Source organism: Mus caroli, chromosome 19, assembly GCF_900094665.2.
Source record: "Mus caroli chromosome 19, CAROLI_EIJ_v1.1, whole genome shotgun sequence".
Taxonomy (NCBI): Eukaryota; Metazoa; Chordata; class Mammalia; order Rodentia; family Muridae; genus Mus; species Mus caroli.
In genome coordinates, this window is record NC_034588.1 from 54203077 (window position 1) to 54220493 (window position 17417).

Sequence of the window (17417 nt, forward strand, 5' to 3'; positions counted from 1 at the left end):
ACCACTGTTTTCCCTCTCTCCACTCCTCACAGCCCCCACCCCCTACTTCCCCTCTGTTTCCCTTAAGAAAACAGCAGGTCTCCAACAAAACAAGGCAAAAGCCCTCAGTCAGGGCTGGACAAGGCAACCCAATGCAAGGAGCGTAGTCCCGAGAGCAGGCAGGAGAGTCAGAGGCACAGCTGTTCCCACTGCTCTCACCAAATGTCCGCCAACCCCAGTCGTCTCTCCCCTCGCTCTGTCCCTCCATTCGCCCACAGCCTGATCCTTCTTGCTCTCATCCTCACCTGCCCCCTGTTTCCTGGCAAAATCTCTTTCCCCTTCCCTGGGAGATCCATGCATCCTGCCTAGAGTCCTCCTCGTTACCTAACTTCTCTGGGTCAGTGGGTTGTAGCTTGGTTATCATTTACTTAACAGCTAATATCCACTGATAAGTGAGTATAGACCATCTCCGTCTTTCTGAGTCTGGATTATATATGTCACTCAGAGTGACTTTTTCTAGTTGCATCCATGAGCCTACAGATTTCATGATGTTTCTTTTTTTAAACAGTTGACTAATACTCCACTGTATAAATGTACCACATTTTCTTTACCCATTCTTTGGTTGGGGTACATATAGATTATTTTCAGTTTCTGGCGATTATGAGTAAAGCTGTAATCAACATAGTTGAACAAGTGTCCTTATGGTAGGATGGATTATCTATATGGATATATATATATATCCATATATATATACACACACACACACATACACACACACACACATATATATGGATATATACATGTATATATATGTATATACATACATACACACACATACATATATGTGTGTATATATATATGTGTATATATATATATATATACATATCTCTAGGAATATCTATATCTATATCTATATCTATCTATCTATCTATCTATCTATCTATCTATATATCTTCAGAAATGATATAGCAGAGTCTTGAAGTAGATCAATCCATAATTTTTTGAGGAAGAGCCATATTGATTTACATGGTGTCTATATAAGTTCTTATTCCAAGCAGCAGTGGGTGGGTGTCCCTTGCTCCACATCCTTGTCAGCATGAGCTGTCTCTTGTGTTGTTGTTTTTAGCCATTCTGACAGGTGTGAGATGGAATCTCAAAGTAGTTTTGATTTTCCTTTCCCAATTTTAGAAAGTAAGTAGCCTTCGCACATAGACACACACAGACACACACAGACACACACAGACACACACAGAGACACACAGACACACAGACACACACACACACACACACACACACAACAAATAGACTAAGCAAGAAATCAGGTAAACAGTACCCTCAAATCATATAAACCACCTCGAGGTTACTCTGACCAACCAAGTGAAAAGCTGTGATAAACACTTCAAGTCTTGGAAGACAGAAATGGAAGAAGATATGAGAAGATGGTAAGCTCTCTCACGCTCCTGGATGGATAGGACTAACATAGTAAAATGTCCATCTGACCAAGAGCAATTTACAGATTCAGTACAGTCCCCATCAAAATTCCAAACATTTCTTTACAGACCTTGAAACCATCTTCAACTTTATATGGAAAAATAAAAAACCCAGGATATCCAGAACAATCAGGAAGTACCTAAAAGAACTTCATGAGGATCAACACCCCGGATTTCAAACTGTACTACAGAGCAGTAGTAATAAAAACTGCATGGTGTTGGCTAAAAACAGACATGTTGGTCAATGGAATTGAATCAAGGACCCAGTCGTAAATCTACACACCTATGGACATCTGATTTTTGATGAAGAAGCCAGAAATACACAATAGAACAAAGAAAGCATCTTAACAAATGGTGCTGGTCTAACTAGCTGTCTTTGTTTAGAATATTGCCAGTAGATCTTCATTTATCATCCTGCACAAAATTCGTTTAAGTGCATCAAAGACCTCAATGTAAAAGCAGACACACTAGACCCGATAGAAGAGAAAGTGGGGAAGAGCGTTGAATGTATTGATACAGGAGACACTTTTTGATCAGAACACTGATACTCCAGATACTGAGATCAACAACTAATAAATGGGACCTCATGAAACTGAAAAGCTCTGTAAGGCAAAGCGCACCCTCAATATGAAAAAAGCAGCAACCTACACAATGGTTTTTATTGAGTCCATATCCAATAGAGAGATGATATCCAAAATATATAAAGAACTCATGAAACTAGATATCAAAAAATCAAATAATCCATTGAAAAACGGGGTACCAATTTAAAGAGAGAATTCTCAATTATGCAATATCAAAATGGCTGTTCAGTCCATTTTTAACTTTTGAATGGGGATAATAAAAATGATATCATTTTAGAAATAATAATTTGCTATGTCATAGTTATAGTAGAAAATGCTTTCATTAGGAAGCAGAGGTAGTCACTGAAATATACAAACAGTGATTAAATTATTGCTTCAGATTAGTAAGAAAAATTGATAAGATGATTCCTGGCTAAGGTAACTTCATGCTACTAATGTTGTACTTTCCACAATATAATGCACAGATTTCTTATAATAATGATTTAGAATAACCATGAATCCTTCCTTCCAAGGTCATGCTCCACCTGTCTTTATGTAAGTCATCAAATGTCACATATTTTTGTAAACTTCCTACATGGATACTGGTTCCTTTCTTATGCAAGTCATTTGTTGCATTGGCCATGTATTTGTTTATACCCCTTTATTTGAACGAACAAACTAAAACAGCTTTATATCAGTACAGAATGCTCAGTAGATGTATTGATTGTTCTCGCTGGCTTCTGAGAAGAGACTCATTGAGTATGAAGAAGGTCTGAGCATATAGTTGAATTGGAAGTTTAAGGAGGAATAACATTTTTCTGGAGTAAGAAGACAGCATACAGAAGTGGGAACAGTGCCATGAACAGCAAGGACTCAACCGTGAATGTGGTTGCAGTGTCTTCAGTGTCTGCTCATGGATGGAGAGCTGCAGAGAATATTGCCCTCACCCTTGTTAATTGACTAACAAAAGAAAAGCTTTGTAAAATACAAATCCTTGAGTTTATTGAAACTCAAACCACCAGTACACAATGACAAACACCGCCCAACCCACCAACCAACCAACTAACCAAATAACTAACCAACCAGCCAAACAAACAACCAAATAACCAACCAACCAACCAACCAACCAAACAAACAAACAAACAAACAAACAAATAAGGCCTTCTAAAGTACAGAAAAAGGCAAGAGCCTGCATACATGCAGCACCTTTGGCCTTCATGGAATGAATTAGCTCATAGAGGTCCTTTGTTAGTAGTGTAGAGCATCGAGACAGTAGGAACGGATAGCATTTTAGATTCCCTCTTCTCAGAGATACTCTCAAACTCCTATATGGACACTACTGGTTTCAAACAGAAAAAAGAGATGATTTAATTATTTTTTCTTCTTCTTCCTCCTTCTCCTCTACTCCCCCCTTTTCCTCCTCTTCTTCCTCTTCCTCCTTTTCCCCCTCCCCTCCCTCCTCCTCCTCCTCCTCCCCCTCCTCCTCCTCCTCCTCTTCTTCTTCTTCTTCTTCTTCTTCTTCTTCTTCTTCTTCTTCTTCTTCTTCTTCTTCTTCTTCTTCTTCTTCTTCTTCTTTCTTCTTCTTCTTCAGATAGGCTCTTAGTGTGTAGTACTGGCTGGCTTGGAACTCACTATGTAGACCAGGCTAGTCTAGAACTCACAAAGATCCTGAGTTCTCACTGCCTCTTCCTCCCAGTGTGGAGAAGAAAGATGTGAGGCACCATACTCAGCTTGCAAGTGGAGAAGAGTTTAAGACAACATTTTCTGTTGTATAAGCTGTGGAAGGGAATGGCCACCATGGTGAGCAAGGCAGTAGTAATTATGATCGAAATATCCATTTCGATATGAGGATACATTTCCAATGTAGCCTCAGTTATATTGTGAATTTTAAACCAGTCTTGGCTGCCCTATCTCTAACAAAGTATCCAGAAACAAAGCATAAAACCCAGTAGTCATACTGTCATGATCATGACAGTTCTCAGTTTAACATTCCAAGAGAATTGGTACTGAAAATGGTAATTTTAAAATACAAGCACCTACTGAACTCAACAGATGGGTCTCTATAGAAGAAATAAAAATGGTCAACACCTTAGCATTCAGGGACATGGAAGAGCCCAGCTCACTCCAGTCAAGGTTGCTGTAATTGAAGGTACTCATGACCTAAATGCCGGCAAGGCTGTGGACAAAAAGGAACGTTATTTATGGCCAATGGGAACATAAACTTGTGGAGTCATGAAGGACAAGGGAGGGCCTCATGAAACCCCTGAGAGTGGGCAGATGTCTTAGCTGTTCTGTTCTTGGTTTGTACCCGAAGGACTAAATTACTCAACCTGCCACATGGATGTACAATAGAAACATCCTTGTTTGTCTGTTCACAAATCACAGTATGGAACCAGCCCAGATGAATGGCTAAATAAAATGTGATAGATACATATACTCAATGGGAATTTACGCAGCCATAAAGAAAAATGAAATCATGACATTTTAAGGAAAGTAGATACAACTAGAAATCATTATGCTCAGAAAAATAAGCCAGACTCAAAAAGTCAAAATTTCCTTGGACTATTTGATGTGTGGTACCTGAATTTTAATATATGTGTGTGTGTGTGTGTGTTGTTTTCTTGATGATTGCAAAGCTAGTCATTTCTTCCCACTTGTAAACAGGCGATGTAAGATAGCTAATGCCACAGTGTGTGGTTGGCACTCAATCAGAAGGAAAGAGGACAGTTCTGGGAGTCAGTGCTCTCTGTCTGCCATGGGCTCCAGCCATTGAATTGAGATTGGCAGGCTTGCCAAGGACGTGTTTTTAACCACAATGCCATGCTGCAGGCACAAGGGAGGGGATTTGTCCTCCATTTTCTGCTTTGTCATCACTCCCTATGTCAGTAAACAAAACCAGGTCCCCCTCAGTCTTCCATGGAGGTGATAACCATCTGAGTTACTTGAACTCCATGATGTTAACAGAGCTTCATGGTGAGATATGATGGATGCCTGCCAGACAGCACTAAATGTGATGGTTAGTGGAGCAGCATTATCCAGTGTGCTAGAGTAACCACTGAGATTCATAGCTGGTCAGTTGGGACCAGATGGAGAAGCAGTAGTGATTACACAGTAATATTAACACTTGATTATGAAGCCTAAATTGTAAGTCTTGTAAATCTTCCTGTTTTTGTTAAATGCCATAGCTTAGAAGAAAGTGCCTTTTGTGGAATCAAGGCTGTGAACATGAGTGAGCCTTCAGTGATAGCATTTAAAGGAATCACCTTCCACAGCCAGAGGACAGAGTGTGTTGAAAACCATTCTAGAATTCAGTCATAAGGGTGCCTGACGGCAACTTAAACTGGAGCTTCAGCCATGACATTTGTTCCCTGACAATCACGCCTGGTCAAGAGAAGGAAGGGGTTGAGGTTTTTAATGGGAGTGAATCAGAAACCAGAGGCCTCAGTCAGAGTGCCCTGAGCAGCCCCGTCGTCTGTAAGGTTACTCTCCCACTGTTGCCCAGTGAGCCTGTTGGTGAACTCTCTATTGCATCTCTGGTCTTTCTTGATTTTCTACTAAGGTAACATTGCTTTAGAGAGATTTGCGGTATATTTTAATGTCTTTAAGGTTTGCCTCCAATATAAAACTAGCAAGCACATGGCTAAAATGAATCTAAAATGTAATATTATTTAGCTTATTTTCCACTGTTTGATTTTTTCATTATTAAAATATATTTGGATTGTAATATCCTTGTTTTAATGAACTGTACTGTTAAAAGAGACATTTCAAAGGTTTCTCTAACCTTTTAAAGGCTAAATTTAATTGAAATATGAAGCTATTATATTTAGTTACTTTGGTACATATATTTTATTTTAACTTTAAATTCTTTTGCCATTATATTTATAACATCTCCTCTTTCCCTTTTCTTCTTCTGGGCCAGTTCTGTTCACACACACACACACACACGCACACACACACACACACACTTAAATATAACCTGCTTAGTCTGTGTAATGTTACTAGTATGCATGTTTTCAGAGCTGACCATTTGGTATTGGATAACAAGTTGGCATGCTCTTCCTGGGGAAGAAGATGCCTCCTAAGACCAGGCTGCGGGCAGTAGGGCATATTAAGACTTGTAAACCTGGCTGGCTCTTGTTAAATGACATGATGTTAGAAGGAAGTGCCTTTCGTGAACTTACAACATTCTATGAACATCAGTATTGGATGTAGATGGCCCAGTCCATCATGGATGGGCTCACCCCAGGCTATTGTTCCTGGTTTCTGTAAGAAAGCATACTGAGCAAGTCACGATGAGAAAGGGAGTCAGCAACACCCCCTCCATGATATCTGCTCCTGCCTCTTTCTGAGCTCCTGTCCTGACTTCCTCCTTCCATGATGCCTTGGCCATGGTGTCCGTAGAGCACCCTGTATACTAAGTCACTCGCCCACTTTGACATGCCCGCCAATGTTCTGGCTCAGCACATGTCCCATGTCATTTTGGTGAGACATTATGGGTGAAGCATCTGATGTTAGTAGGAAACTCAACTTTAAATTGAAGCTGCTGATCTTCTGGCTTTACAGTCTTTCTAGCACCCTTTAGGACACGTCCGCAGGTTTTTTTTACTCTTGTACATGTATTTTGTAACATTTATTGTGGAAGTCTATCTTAAGAAATACAATTACGCAATCAAGTCTGTATGTCTGTCTCATGCTGATAGTTTTTATGGAGATAGGACACGAAGACAAAAACCAAAATTTTTGAAAAATTAATACATTTCTCTGCTGTTATAGGTAATTACATTTATGAAATAGTTAACTTAGTGTCCATGTGTTTGAGTCTTCAAATGTATTTATTCTTAATAATCTAGTGAAAGGTCAGGAATTTGAGCTTTTGGTTTTAGATCTTATTACTCTGCTTTGTTTGCGTCTATTGATTTAGAGAAAAACTTTTCTCAGGCTCTGCCCTGGATACGGCCTTTTCACATTTTTTCACAAATATTTTCTGTTTACTCACGCTTACTTATTGTTGGATTTCTGCAGTCAGTTATTTTGGAAGTTTACATTTTTTTAAAAGAATCATTTCATGATATAGTTTTAACATGTATACATTATTTAATATTAAACAAGTTTTTTTTTTAATGTTTTTACAGATGTGACTCTGAAAATCGCTATGTTGGTAATCCACTTAGGGGGACATGCTATTGTAAGTATTTGGATGTTTTTATTGACAGTAATTGATTTATATTGTTAGCTTCCGGTAAATGAATACTGACGGCTCATTACAATATAGTTATTCCCATCCACATATTTTATTAATTTACTTAAAAATTTTTATTTAAAAATTTTAGTTTAGGCCGGGCATGGTGGCACACGCCTTTAATCCCAGCATTCGAGAGGCAGAGGCAGGCAGATTTCTGAGTTCGAGGCCAGTCTGGTCTACAGAGTGAGTTCCTGGACAACCAGAGCTACACAGAGAAACCCTGTCTTGAAGAAAAACAAAACAAAAAAAAAAAATTGAGTTTATAACATTCCTGTCATTTGTATTTCTTTACACGTCCACATCTGTTGCTAAGAAAGGTAATTCCTATTTGCAGCGTTCTCTTAACGCATTTGGTATATTTTTCCTACTCTGAAAGGTAAAATAATAATATGACCGGAAGATGAGCAAAATATAGGGTTCAAATAAACATGTAGAATGTTAATGTAGTATTTAAAAACTTGAAGTGATAAAGTTCTATGATAGATTGTATACAAGGCGCCATTGATCCTTGCCCAGATGCTCGCCGCTCTTCTGTCTGCAGACGCTGTCATTTGGTTGGTGGTTAGCTTCTCTAGAATCAGGAGGATTATTTCCTGAATGGCCTCCGCTCAGTGTTCTCCTCATCCGTGCACAAGATTTCCAGTTCTTCCTTGTCCTCAACACATGTTTTGCTGTTGGCCTTTTAAATTCTTAATATTCTAGTAGTTAGGCCACGACATCTATTGTTTTACTTTTCATTTGTTTGCTTGTTTGTTTTGGTTTTGTTTTTTTCGAGACAGGGTTTCTCTGTATAGCCCTGGCTGTCCTGGAACTCACTCTGTAGACCAGGCTGGCCTCGAACTCAGAAATCCGCCTGCCTCTGCCTCCCAAGTGCTGGGATTAAAGGCGTGTGTCACCACTGCCTGGCTGTTTTACTTTTCATGTCACCCACTACTAACAATATTGACAATCTTTCACACACACATACCACACGCATGTTACTTGAGTGTTTTAACACTTTTTCTTGATGGTTCATTTTCATGGTTGTTTCAGTTTGCTTTCTATTGCTGTGTTTAACACTAAGACCAAGAGCAACTCGGGGAGGAAAGGGTTTAGAGCTCCATCACGGAGGGAAGTTGAGGCAGGAACTCAAGTAGAGCCCATTAGTCAGGAAAACCTCCCTCAGACTTGCTGGAGAGCTAATCTAGGGGAGGCTTTTTTTTTTTTTTTCAGTTGAGGTTTCCTTTTCCCAGATTCCTTTAGTGTGTGTCAAATTTACCCAAACCAACCAAATAAACAAGCAAGCCAGCCAGTTACATGGGACAGTGTATGGTGTTTTTAAGACTCTTTGTTCTATATAGAAGTCCTGTGTCAGATGTTTGGCTGGCAGACATTCCTTAGCTTATGATTTGTTTAAATCCTTCTTAAAGCATGTGCCATCATTTCTGGATATGTTGCAATCCTGTAAAAAGTAGTTTTCTTGAAAGGCATCTATTTGTAAATTAATTTTTTCAAACAGTATATTTTGATCATGTGTTCCTATCCCCCAATCTGTGTCCTCCTTACCTCCTGACCTACCCAGATCCATGTTACTTCCCTTCCCCCCCCTCAAAAATATTACCAACCCCTCAAAGAAAACAATAAAACGAAGAAGACAAAAAAAAATATCCCCCAAACCCTAAAAACCAAAGCAAGCTGTGCCATTTGTCCTTGGCCAGCTCCTCTGAGGCAGGCCCCTGGCATGTGCCTGAGGTGCCCAGTGACACAGGTTAGAGGACACTGTTCTCCCTTCCCGGCAGGCATCAGTTACAGGGAGTTTCTCAGTTAGGGGCAGGACTTTTGTTCATTTCCTCCTCTCAGGGCTGGGATTTTAAAACTATTTTGAGATTTCATCTCAGCAGCAGTCAGAATGTCCAAGATTAATACAACAAATGACGGCGCAGGCTCTGGAGGATGAGGGGTGCCTATTTGGCTGCTGGTAGGCGTATGAACTGGTACAGCCATTGTGGAAATCAGTGTGGAAGTTCCTCAGGAAGCTGATACCCCACCTACATCAAGATCCAGCTCTACCACTCCTGGGCACATGCCTGAAGGTCTCTAGATTTTGCTACAGACACAGACACTTGCTCAAGGACTCAGGATCTCGCTGCAGAGACACCTGTTCATCCATGTTCACTGCTGCTCTGTTTATAATAGCCACTGGAAAGTGGCTCAGACGTCCAGACCTGAGGAAGAGATAATGAAATTGTGGTATATTTACCCAGCGGGATGGTAATCAGCTGTTAAGAATAAAGTTTCAGGTAAATGAATAGAGCTTGAAACAGTCATCCAAGTGACGTAATCCAGACCAGAAAACAAAACTTATAAAAAATGATAAGATAGCATGTTCAAGCCAAATGAAAAGCAGGTTCACTTTTGTTTATTTTTTTCCCTCCTTCTTTTTTCCTTTTCCCTCTCCTAGGCAGGGTTTCTTTGTAGAACTTTGTCCTAGAACTAGCTCTGTAAGCCAGGCTGAACTCAAACTTAAAGAGATCCACCGTTCTCTGCCTCCTGAGTGCTGGGATTAGAGGTGTGTGAACAAGACCGCTTTTTAATTGAAATGAACTTCAATTTACAAATTAGGTATTCTGAGAAATGCCTGTAAACACACTTGTTGAGTTTTATATTGGTATTTTTCCTGTGTCAATTTGATGACTATAAGAGTTTCTATTTTGCTTTGTTAATATGGTGAGTTTAGTTTTATGAATCAATGACTACTTTACAATCATCTCAGTTTGCTTCTTTTGTTCGTTCACCAATCGATGGATATTAGATTTCTTTCCCACGTTCTATTTGGAGACATGCTCTTGTGAACATTTAAATAGTCAGTGGTGTGCGCACATATTAAAACAGACATAACAAAGAGCCCAGGCCTGTGATCCCAGCTTTGGGAAGCCGAGGCAGGAGGATAGCCAGTGGGGGCTCCACAGTGTGACCTGGTTTTTACAAAACAAGCACACGTGAGCACAGGCAGACAAGTCCAGATCAACACTGAATAGTGAGGCTGCATTAGGACTTTTATCCACTTTCAAAGCTGTTTTCCAGCGCTATGTCCCATTCTTCGTTTCCAGCGCTGACCTGTGGTGCTTCTGAGTTCTACACTCTCGTAGACGCTCAGGAGTGCCCCGTGACGAGGCATGCTAGAGTACTGTCAGTTCCTTTAGGTTGCTTTTCTTCAGTGAGCCGTATCTCATGCAGGTTGAGGCCCTGACCTCGACATGCTGTTGCCCACTGACCCTGAACTTGGCAGTCAGTCTAGACTGGTTGGTTGATGCTGAGTACACACACACCACACACACTCCTTTCTCTGCCTCCATGCCTGGTATTTTTATATGGTTGCTGGGCTTGAATTTGGGCCTGCCTGCTTGCAGGTTACTAATGGCCATTTCCCCATGCCTCCGTTTTCCATGTCAGTTTTAATGTGTTTGGCCATGTTGTGTGCTGTGTCCTCGCAGTGGTCCCACATGTCCTTATTCAGTGGAGTGTTTACAGTATTTAAAGTATTCTTTGAATCAAACTGTACCTATCTTAGGGAGCTATAAAATTTGCCTCTGAATGCATTCATTTATTTGTTTTCTATTATTAAACAGTGAATTTCATTATTGGGTTTTCTAATATTAAACTTTTTATTCTGGAGTAACTTACACTTTCAAGGAACATTGCTTCAGTTTTGCAAACTATTACCTTCTTATACTTCACTTAGGGTTATTTATATATTAGTGAGTATAGTATAGAGTTTTCTTGTATGATGCTTTCTATGTAGTCCTCGATTATGTTTTATTTAATTTTATATGCATATGTTTGTATTGTGGGTTCACTCTTGCGAATGAATTTGAAACATTGCTCCTTTTTAAAAAAGCATAATAGTGAGAATATCCTGTGAGCTTTTTCGTAGTGAACCTAGCCTGTAATGGCTGACCCATCCCTTCGGCACTTGAGGAACTTTTAAAAGAGTGACATTTAATTTCATCCTCTGGCTGAAACACTCTTGTCTTTCGCCCTCTTCTGCTGCCTTTGTTCTCCAGCATGTCAACTCCGAGTTTCCAAGTGTCCTTTTGCTTATTCCTGGGGCTGCTGAGCCCCTATGCTCTGCCGCTGATCTCCACCCTGATATTTTGTTGCTGATTTGCCTCTGTTTAGCATAAAGTTTTTTTTTTTAATTAGCGTTATTATCTCCAGAATTTATGGTTTCAGGTTTTATCTTGCATTCACCATGGGACTCTGACAGTGCTTGGGCATGTTTTGTTTTCCCAGCTGGAGGAAGGCGTGGTGTGGAGGATGTAGTGGTAGAGGTAGGCTGGGTACTCACTGCTCAACCGATTGTGAGACTCGGATACTTTGTTCCTTGTTGGGAACAAGGAATCATCAGGTGCAAACCTGGTGGAGAAACCTGATTCAGAGGCTTCCGATTAGAGAGAGACTTTGCGGTGTGCGCCTCCATCTGGAGCACACACGGATGTGTGGTTCTAACTGCTCTTCTGTTCTCAGCACACAGGATGCTCAGTGTGCTGACTCTGGTTAGCAAGGCTGGCTCCACAGTTTGTCATTTCAAAGCCTCCTTCTTTTCTTGGTTATAATACTTGAATAAAAACAAACTTTTCTCATGGTTGATTAGGTTACCCATTGCTAAAGAGTTTGCAAGGAAGGCGAATGCTATATTCTCCCTTTGTTGACTGTTTTACTAATACACGCGTTCTTTTGTTTGATTTAAATAGTTTTATCATGAGCATCTTTTAAGGTGATGGATTTTTACTGTATCTTTTAAGATTATACATTCATTTGTGTTCAGCACATTTTAAGTACAGTTAGTGGCTCTCCTCAATCTTTCTGTTTCTTAGTTTTTATTTCATATGGACATATTTGTTGCCTGTGTTTAGAGACTATTCTTTTACTTTGTTATTTATGGATTTTATACATACCAAATGGTATCTAGTTACAAGTATTAACATATTTTGTAGCTTATATTCCATACATTATGAATTTTAAATACATCAATACTCGAGCCACTTACGTTGAAAACTAAGATAACTTTTCTTTTAAATCAGACTTGAGTCATACGTGATAGTAAATGAGTTTCAATAAAATACTCAACACATCTAAAGTATTTTTAATAGAAAATGTAATCAATATTTAAAGAGCACCCGTGGGATATCTCCATTCTTTCTTTTTTGTGCTAAGTATTTGAAATGCATTTGCAACCTTATAGTTGAGTTTTCCACAGTTATCCAAGCTGGCCCCAAACATCACCTTTGTTTTCCTGGTGGTCACCAGAAGCTCCGTGCTAAAGTATGTCATGATTCCATCTGATCACCACGGTTGCTCATTGGCCACAGCCCTGACTATTTTACCATAGACTTTCTCTGGATAGGCAGTGGCTTCCTTTTAGAATGCCGAGAAATTGTCCTGACACACTAGATGGCAGTGTTGCCATGGTCAGCACCCCTCAGAGCCAGGAAATTTTTGAGAGGAAATGGAGTGAATATGGGAACTTTCTGAATTTTGAGATTAGGTCATAATTTGTGCTGAGAGTCAGCTCTGCACTGCTCAGAGCACAGTGCGGTGGCAATGCGAGTAGAGGCAGCTCAGGAGCGGACTCCTCTTATAATCTTAGTTGTCTGTAAACTCAATCTCAATTTAAGATCTCAATCAGAATATGTGAGAAAGCTATCAGTCCCCATTGACATTAAATTACTGAATTTATCGTCAGTTATTTAAGCATACATATTTTTTGGTTACATGAATTTTAAAAATAATAAACAATAAAAAAACCCTTTTAAGCTTATCTAATTAGTGTGTAGGTCTTAGACTGAGAAACATTATACACACTTTGCATTTGTTTGTGGCTTTTACTCTTGACACTTTTCTCCCTCACAACCCAGCACGTCTCTTATTTTTGTCTGATACTTTACAGGGGTTGACACTTTTCTGCTTACATGCTTGGGTTTTGTTTTTCATAGAAAGGGGGATTCTGAGTGCACACACACGGGCATGTATGAGTCTCATAGCAGGCCTGATGGTAGCACACACACATACATTATTAATAAATAAATGAATAGGCACACACTGTTGCTATGTATGCTATGTATGCACACTCCGTGATTAAAGCTGTTTAACAAAATGTTTGGAGGTCATATGATTTTTGTCAAGTAAAACTTGCGGTAAATGTGTCAGGGACATCAGATACTATTCAAAGCTACGTAGCTTGTGTTCCTCACCACTTTTTGTATATAAATCTTCACTCTTTGTAGAAGCCCATACTGTTTTCTTTCAGGGACTCTAGTTCAGTGCTGACTGAGGGTGGTGCAAACTCGGGCTGCTTTATTTTGAAACTTACGCTGTGCACTTCCACCACGTCACACTAGGATGGGAGGCTGCATCTGTAGGAATTCTATTTCTGTCGGCCTCAATCTAAGAAACATGCAAATTCGAAGCGAGATAAGTCATTTTTGGGAAGTGACTGTAATGATGTTAATTTAATTGTTAATCATGTAAGTGTGTGATACAAAAACTGACTGAAGATTGGCGTTCAAGAGAATGATTCTGTCTGAACATTCCCTTAAAAAAATACCCCGATTTTAATTCCAGTAATAGAAGTAATACAGAGTCATTCTAGAAGAATACAGATTAAAAGGCAAAATAAAATCACTAATGACCCTGCCCAAAGGAAATTGCTGTTAATCATTATTATATTGATCTAAAATATGAATCACAGGGGAATATCCTATTTTAAGATCTTAGAGACTGTCTGGGCTTTGTTCTCCCCTTTGTTCTGGAAAGCATGCTGGGGCCTGAGCCGTGCTGGGCAATTTCTGCACTTCTATAGCTCTAGCTTCTTTATGAAGTTGAATTTTTGTAGGCAAATTATACTTTTTTTGTGATCAGTAATCTCCATGTCACCTGATACCGTTTATGTCTCCTGACACCAGTGTCTCTCCATGACTCCTTGCCTGATGGACACCCTCTCTCAGGCTGCCCGTCCTCCTTCCACAGCAAGGCAGCTGCTAACAGGTGGAATTCGAATTGGTGTGTAGCTTTTCCGATCTGGCAATTTTGTGATTAATGATGGGTTAAATTAATCTATGTGTTTCAATCGTCATTACGGATGTTTGTGAGACGGTTGACTGTTGTAATTTCACTTCGGTTTGTTGACTCCTTTATCTGTTTCTTTTCAAGTTTTCTTTTTTTTTTTTTTTTAATAGTTTTTGAGGCACAAGGAATTTGATGACTATTTTTTTTTGGATTTGATTTTTTTGTTTTGTTTTGTTTTTAATTGGATATTTTTTAATTTACATTTCATATGTTATCCCCTTTTTCTGTTTCCCTCCCTCCCGGAAACACCCTATCACATCCTCCCTCCCCCTGCTTCTATGAGGGTGTTCCTCCACCCACCCACCCACTCCGACCTCCCAGCCCTCAGTTCCCCTACACTGGGCATCTATTGAGCCTTCATAGGACCAAGGACCTCTCCTTCCATTGATGCAAGGACCAAGGACCTCTCCTTCCATTGATGCAGGACAAGGCCATCCTCTGCTACATATGCAACTAAATAAGAGACACAAGCTCTTATTTATTTTTAATATACTTTCGGATATACGTTCAAAACTTATCTCCTTTTTAAAAGTCTTGAGTTTAAAACTGTTTCTACATACCGTGGCCAACCTGTCGTGGTGGTATGCTGTTCATTCTGCTTCAGTTATTCCTTCCTGTCTGAGAGACATATGCAGTAAGATAAGCCCAGCGTGGGGATCAAAGGCCGATGAAGCCACAATAAGAATGAGAATAGAGATCCAGCATACATACACACACACACATATATATATATATATATATATATATATATAATTACTAATAGAATAAAAAAATCCAACGTTTCCAGGATAAAATTAATAGAAATATAAATATTGTCACATACATTGTAACCATAACATCTTTTTGTTGCTTTTATAGATGATATTGTTGTTAGAAAATATAAACATCTTCAGACAGATGGTATGAAATAATAGTGCCTATCAAGTTTATCAATGGAAATATTAATATTTAAATGTCAAGGACTTTTCTATATATTTACTTTCTAACAGATATTAGGTCAACCTAGCTAGATAAAATAATTGAAAGTGTTTTTTTAAAATTGATTTTATGTATAGGGTTAGATATGATCCCAATAAAATAGACAAAGCCAGAGAAGAAAGCTGCAGATGTTTCTATGTGCATGCTAGATGTGTTTTTTTTTTCTATTTTTCTTTCTGTTTTCCTTTTCAAATCAGATTTAGCAAACAATCTGGCTATAGACGTAACAAGATGATGTTTTTATTTTTAATATTTCTTATATTACTATACTTTATAAGTTTATCATGTATTCACTGTTAAGCCTTTTAATCATAGGCTATTTCCTTTAGAATTCTTAGCTTTATGCCTTTGCATGTTTTGTCCTGGGTGTATGTCTGTGCCCCACCTGTATGCAGTATCTGAGGAGGGCATGGGATCGCCTAGAGCTGCAGTTACAGTCATGGCCTTCATGTGGGTGCCGGGAACTGAACCCAGGGCCCTGCAAAAGCGGCTAGTGCCTGTAATATCTGAGCCATCTCGTCTGTCCTGTGTCATTTCTATACTTCTGTATACTTTTGAGTTCTTGTATAAATGTGAACATGTATTTTTAGGATATTTTATTCCTTAAATTATAATCATATTTGAATTTGGAAAATGTTACTTAGTATCCGTATCCATAAGTACTTGTGGCTTTGCTTGGTCTCCTGTCCTTTAAATTTTATGTAAGCGTGATGGGCACCTGGGCTATTAGTGTTTCTATTACTTTAATAAACACCAAAACCAGAAGCAACTTGGGGAAGGCAAAGATTTATTTCAGCTTCCATTTGTAGTCCATGTCTAAGGGGAGTGAGGGAAGGGGCCCAGAAGCAGGAACTGAAGCAGAGACCATGGAAGGATGCTGCTCATTTGCTTGTTAGGTCCATGGCTTGTTCAGCTTGCTGTATGATACAGCTCAGGACCAGCTCTTGAGGAGCAGGCACGCCCATGATTGAGGCTCTCTCAAATTAGTCGTTAAACAAGAATGCCCCTCACAGACTTCCCTACAGTCCAGTATGAAGGAGACATTTTTAAAATTGATGTCCCCTTTCCCAGGTGACCCTAGCTTGTGTCAAATTGAGAAAACTATTAGTATTTTTTTGAGTAATTAATTTACTTATGTGAGTGACACTCATATGTGGGCGCACACGTACGTAACAGCCTGGATGTCTATAGTTGTTAATAACTACTTGAGCTGTCCTTGATGTTATAGTCAAAGCATGCAACTCAGGAGATTTTGGGTATTCACCAAGTTATTTATCCCATTTTCTAATGTTACATTATGTCCATCTCTAATATACAGCTTCTCTGTTTTAATCATTGTATCTGATTCCCCTTACCGTGATCTTAGATATCATCTTGCTTTTCTTGTATATCTGTGGATTTGTCTCTGTGACTGTATCACATGAGGGAAATCATAAGCTATGTGGTCACTTGTGACAACCTTAAATATTTACTATAATACTCCACATGTAGGAGATAGCAGTATATCATTCATTTTTATTCCTTAGTAACATACTCCTAAATCAATCATACTTGCCATTAGGGGACTTTAGATTATTTTAAGATCTTTGTTATTGTATATATTATGAATCGATCTTTTGTACATTATACCTTATATGAATATTTAGGTTTTCCCACCAGGATACTTTTTCTGTCATATATTTGACGCACACTACTTTTCAATTTGCTGTGATCGCTTCTTTTAGCATTCTTATGTTGAAAGTTTGACTTCTTTTTCTTTATAACTTTTTCTTGATGCATAGGAATGGTCCAATAATTCAAAATAAAGAGATGCTGTCAAATTATATCCACTTGTGTAAATTCAAAACTTATGTTAAATTATATTTTTTTTTCTGTTCTGCACTCTACTGAGTTGAAAAATTTAGAGCATATTAAGTGGTTGGCATTAAGGTCTGTGCTTCAAATAGCAGTTAATTACTTACTTATTCAGGATCCCCCTAAAGATACAGTAACGTGGTTTCTGAAGGTCTAAGGAGAAAGAGAGCATTTCCTGGCTAAATGAAACATTGTGCCTTTTGCGTC

The 17417-nt window shown here is 39.0% G+C and overlaps 1 protein-coding gene across 1 annotated transcript in view; it reads left to right on the forward strand.

Moving 5' to 3' along the window:
* Positions 1-17417, forward strand: part of Atrnl1 (attractin like 1) — a 515328-nt gene that overhangs the window by 121141 nt on the left and 376770 nt on the right. Inside the window, exon 21 of the mRNA XM_021151617.2 lies at positions 7162-7214. Within this exon, the coding sequence (XP_021007276.1) occupies positions 7162-7214 (53 nt within the window). The remainder of the gene's footprint in view (positions 1-7161; positions 7215-17417) is intronic.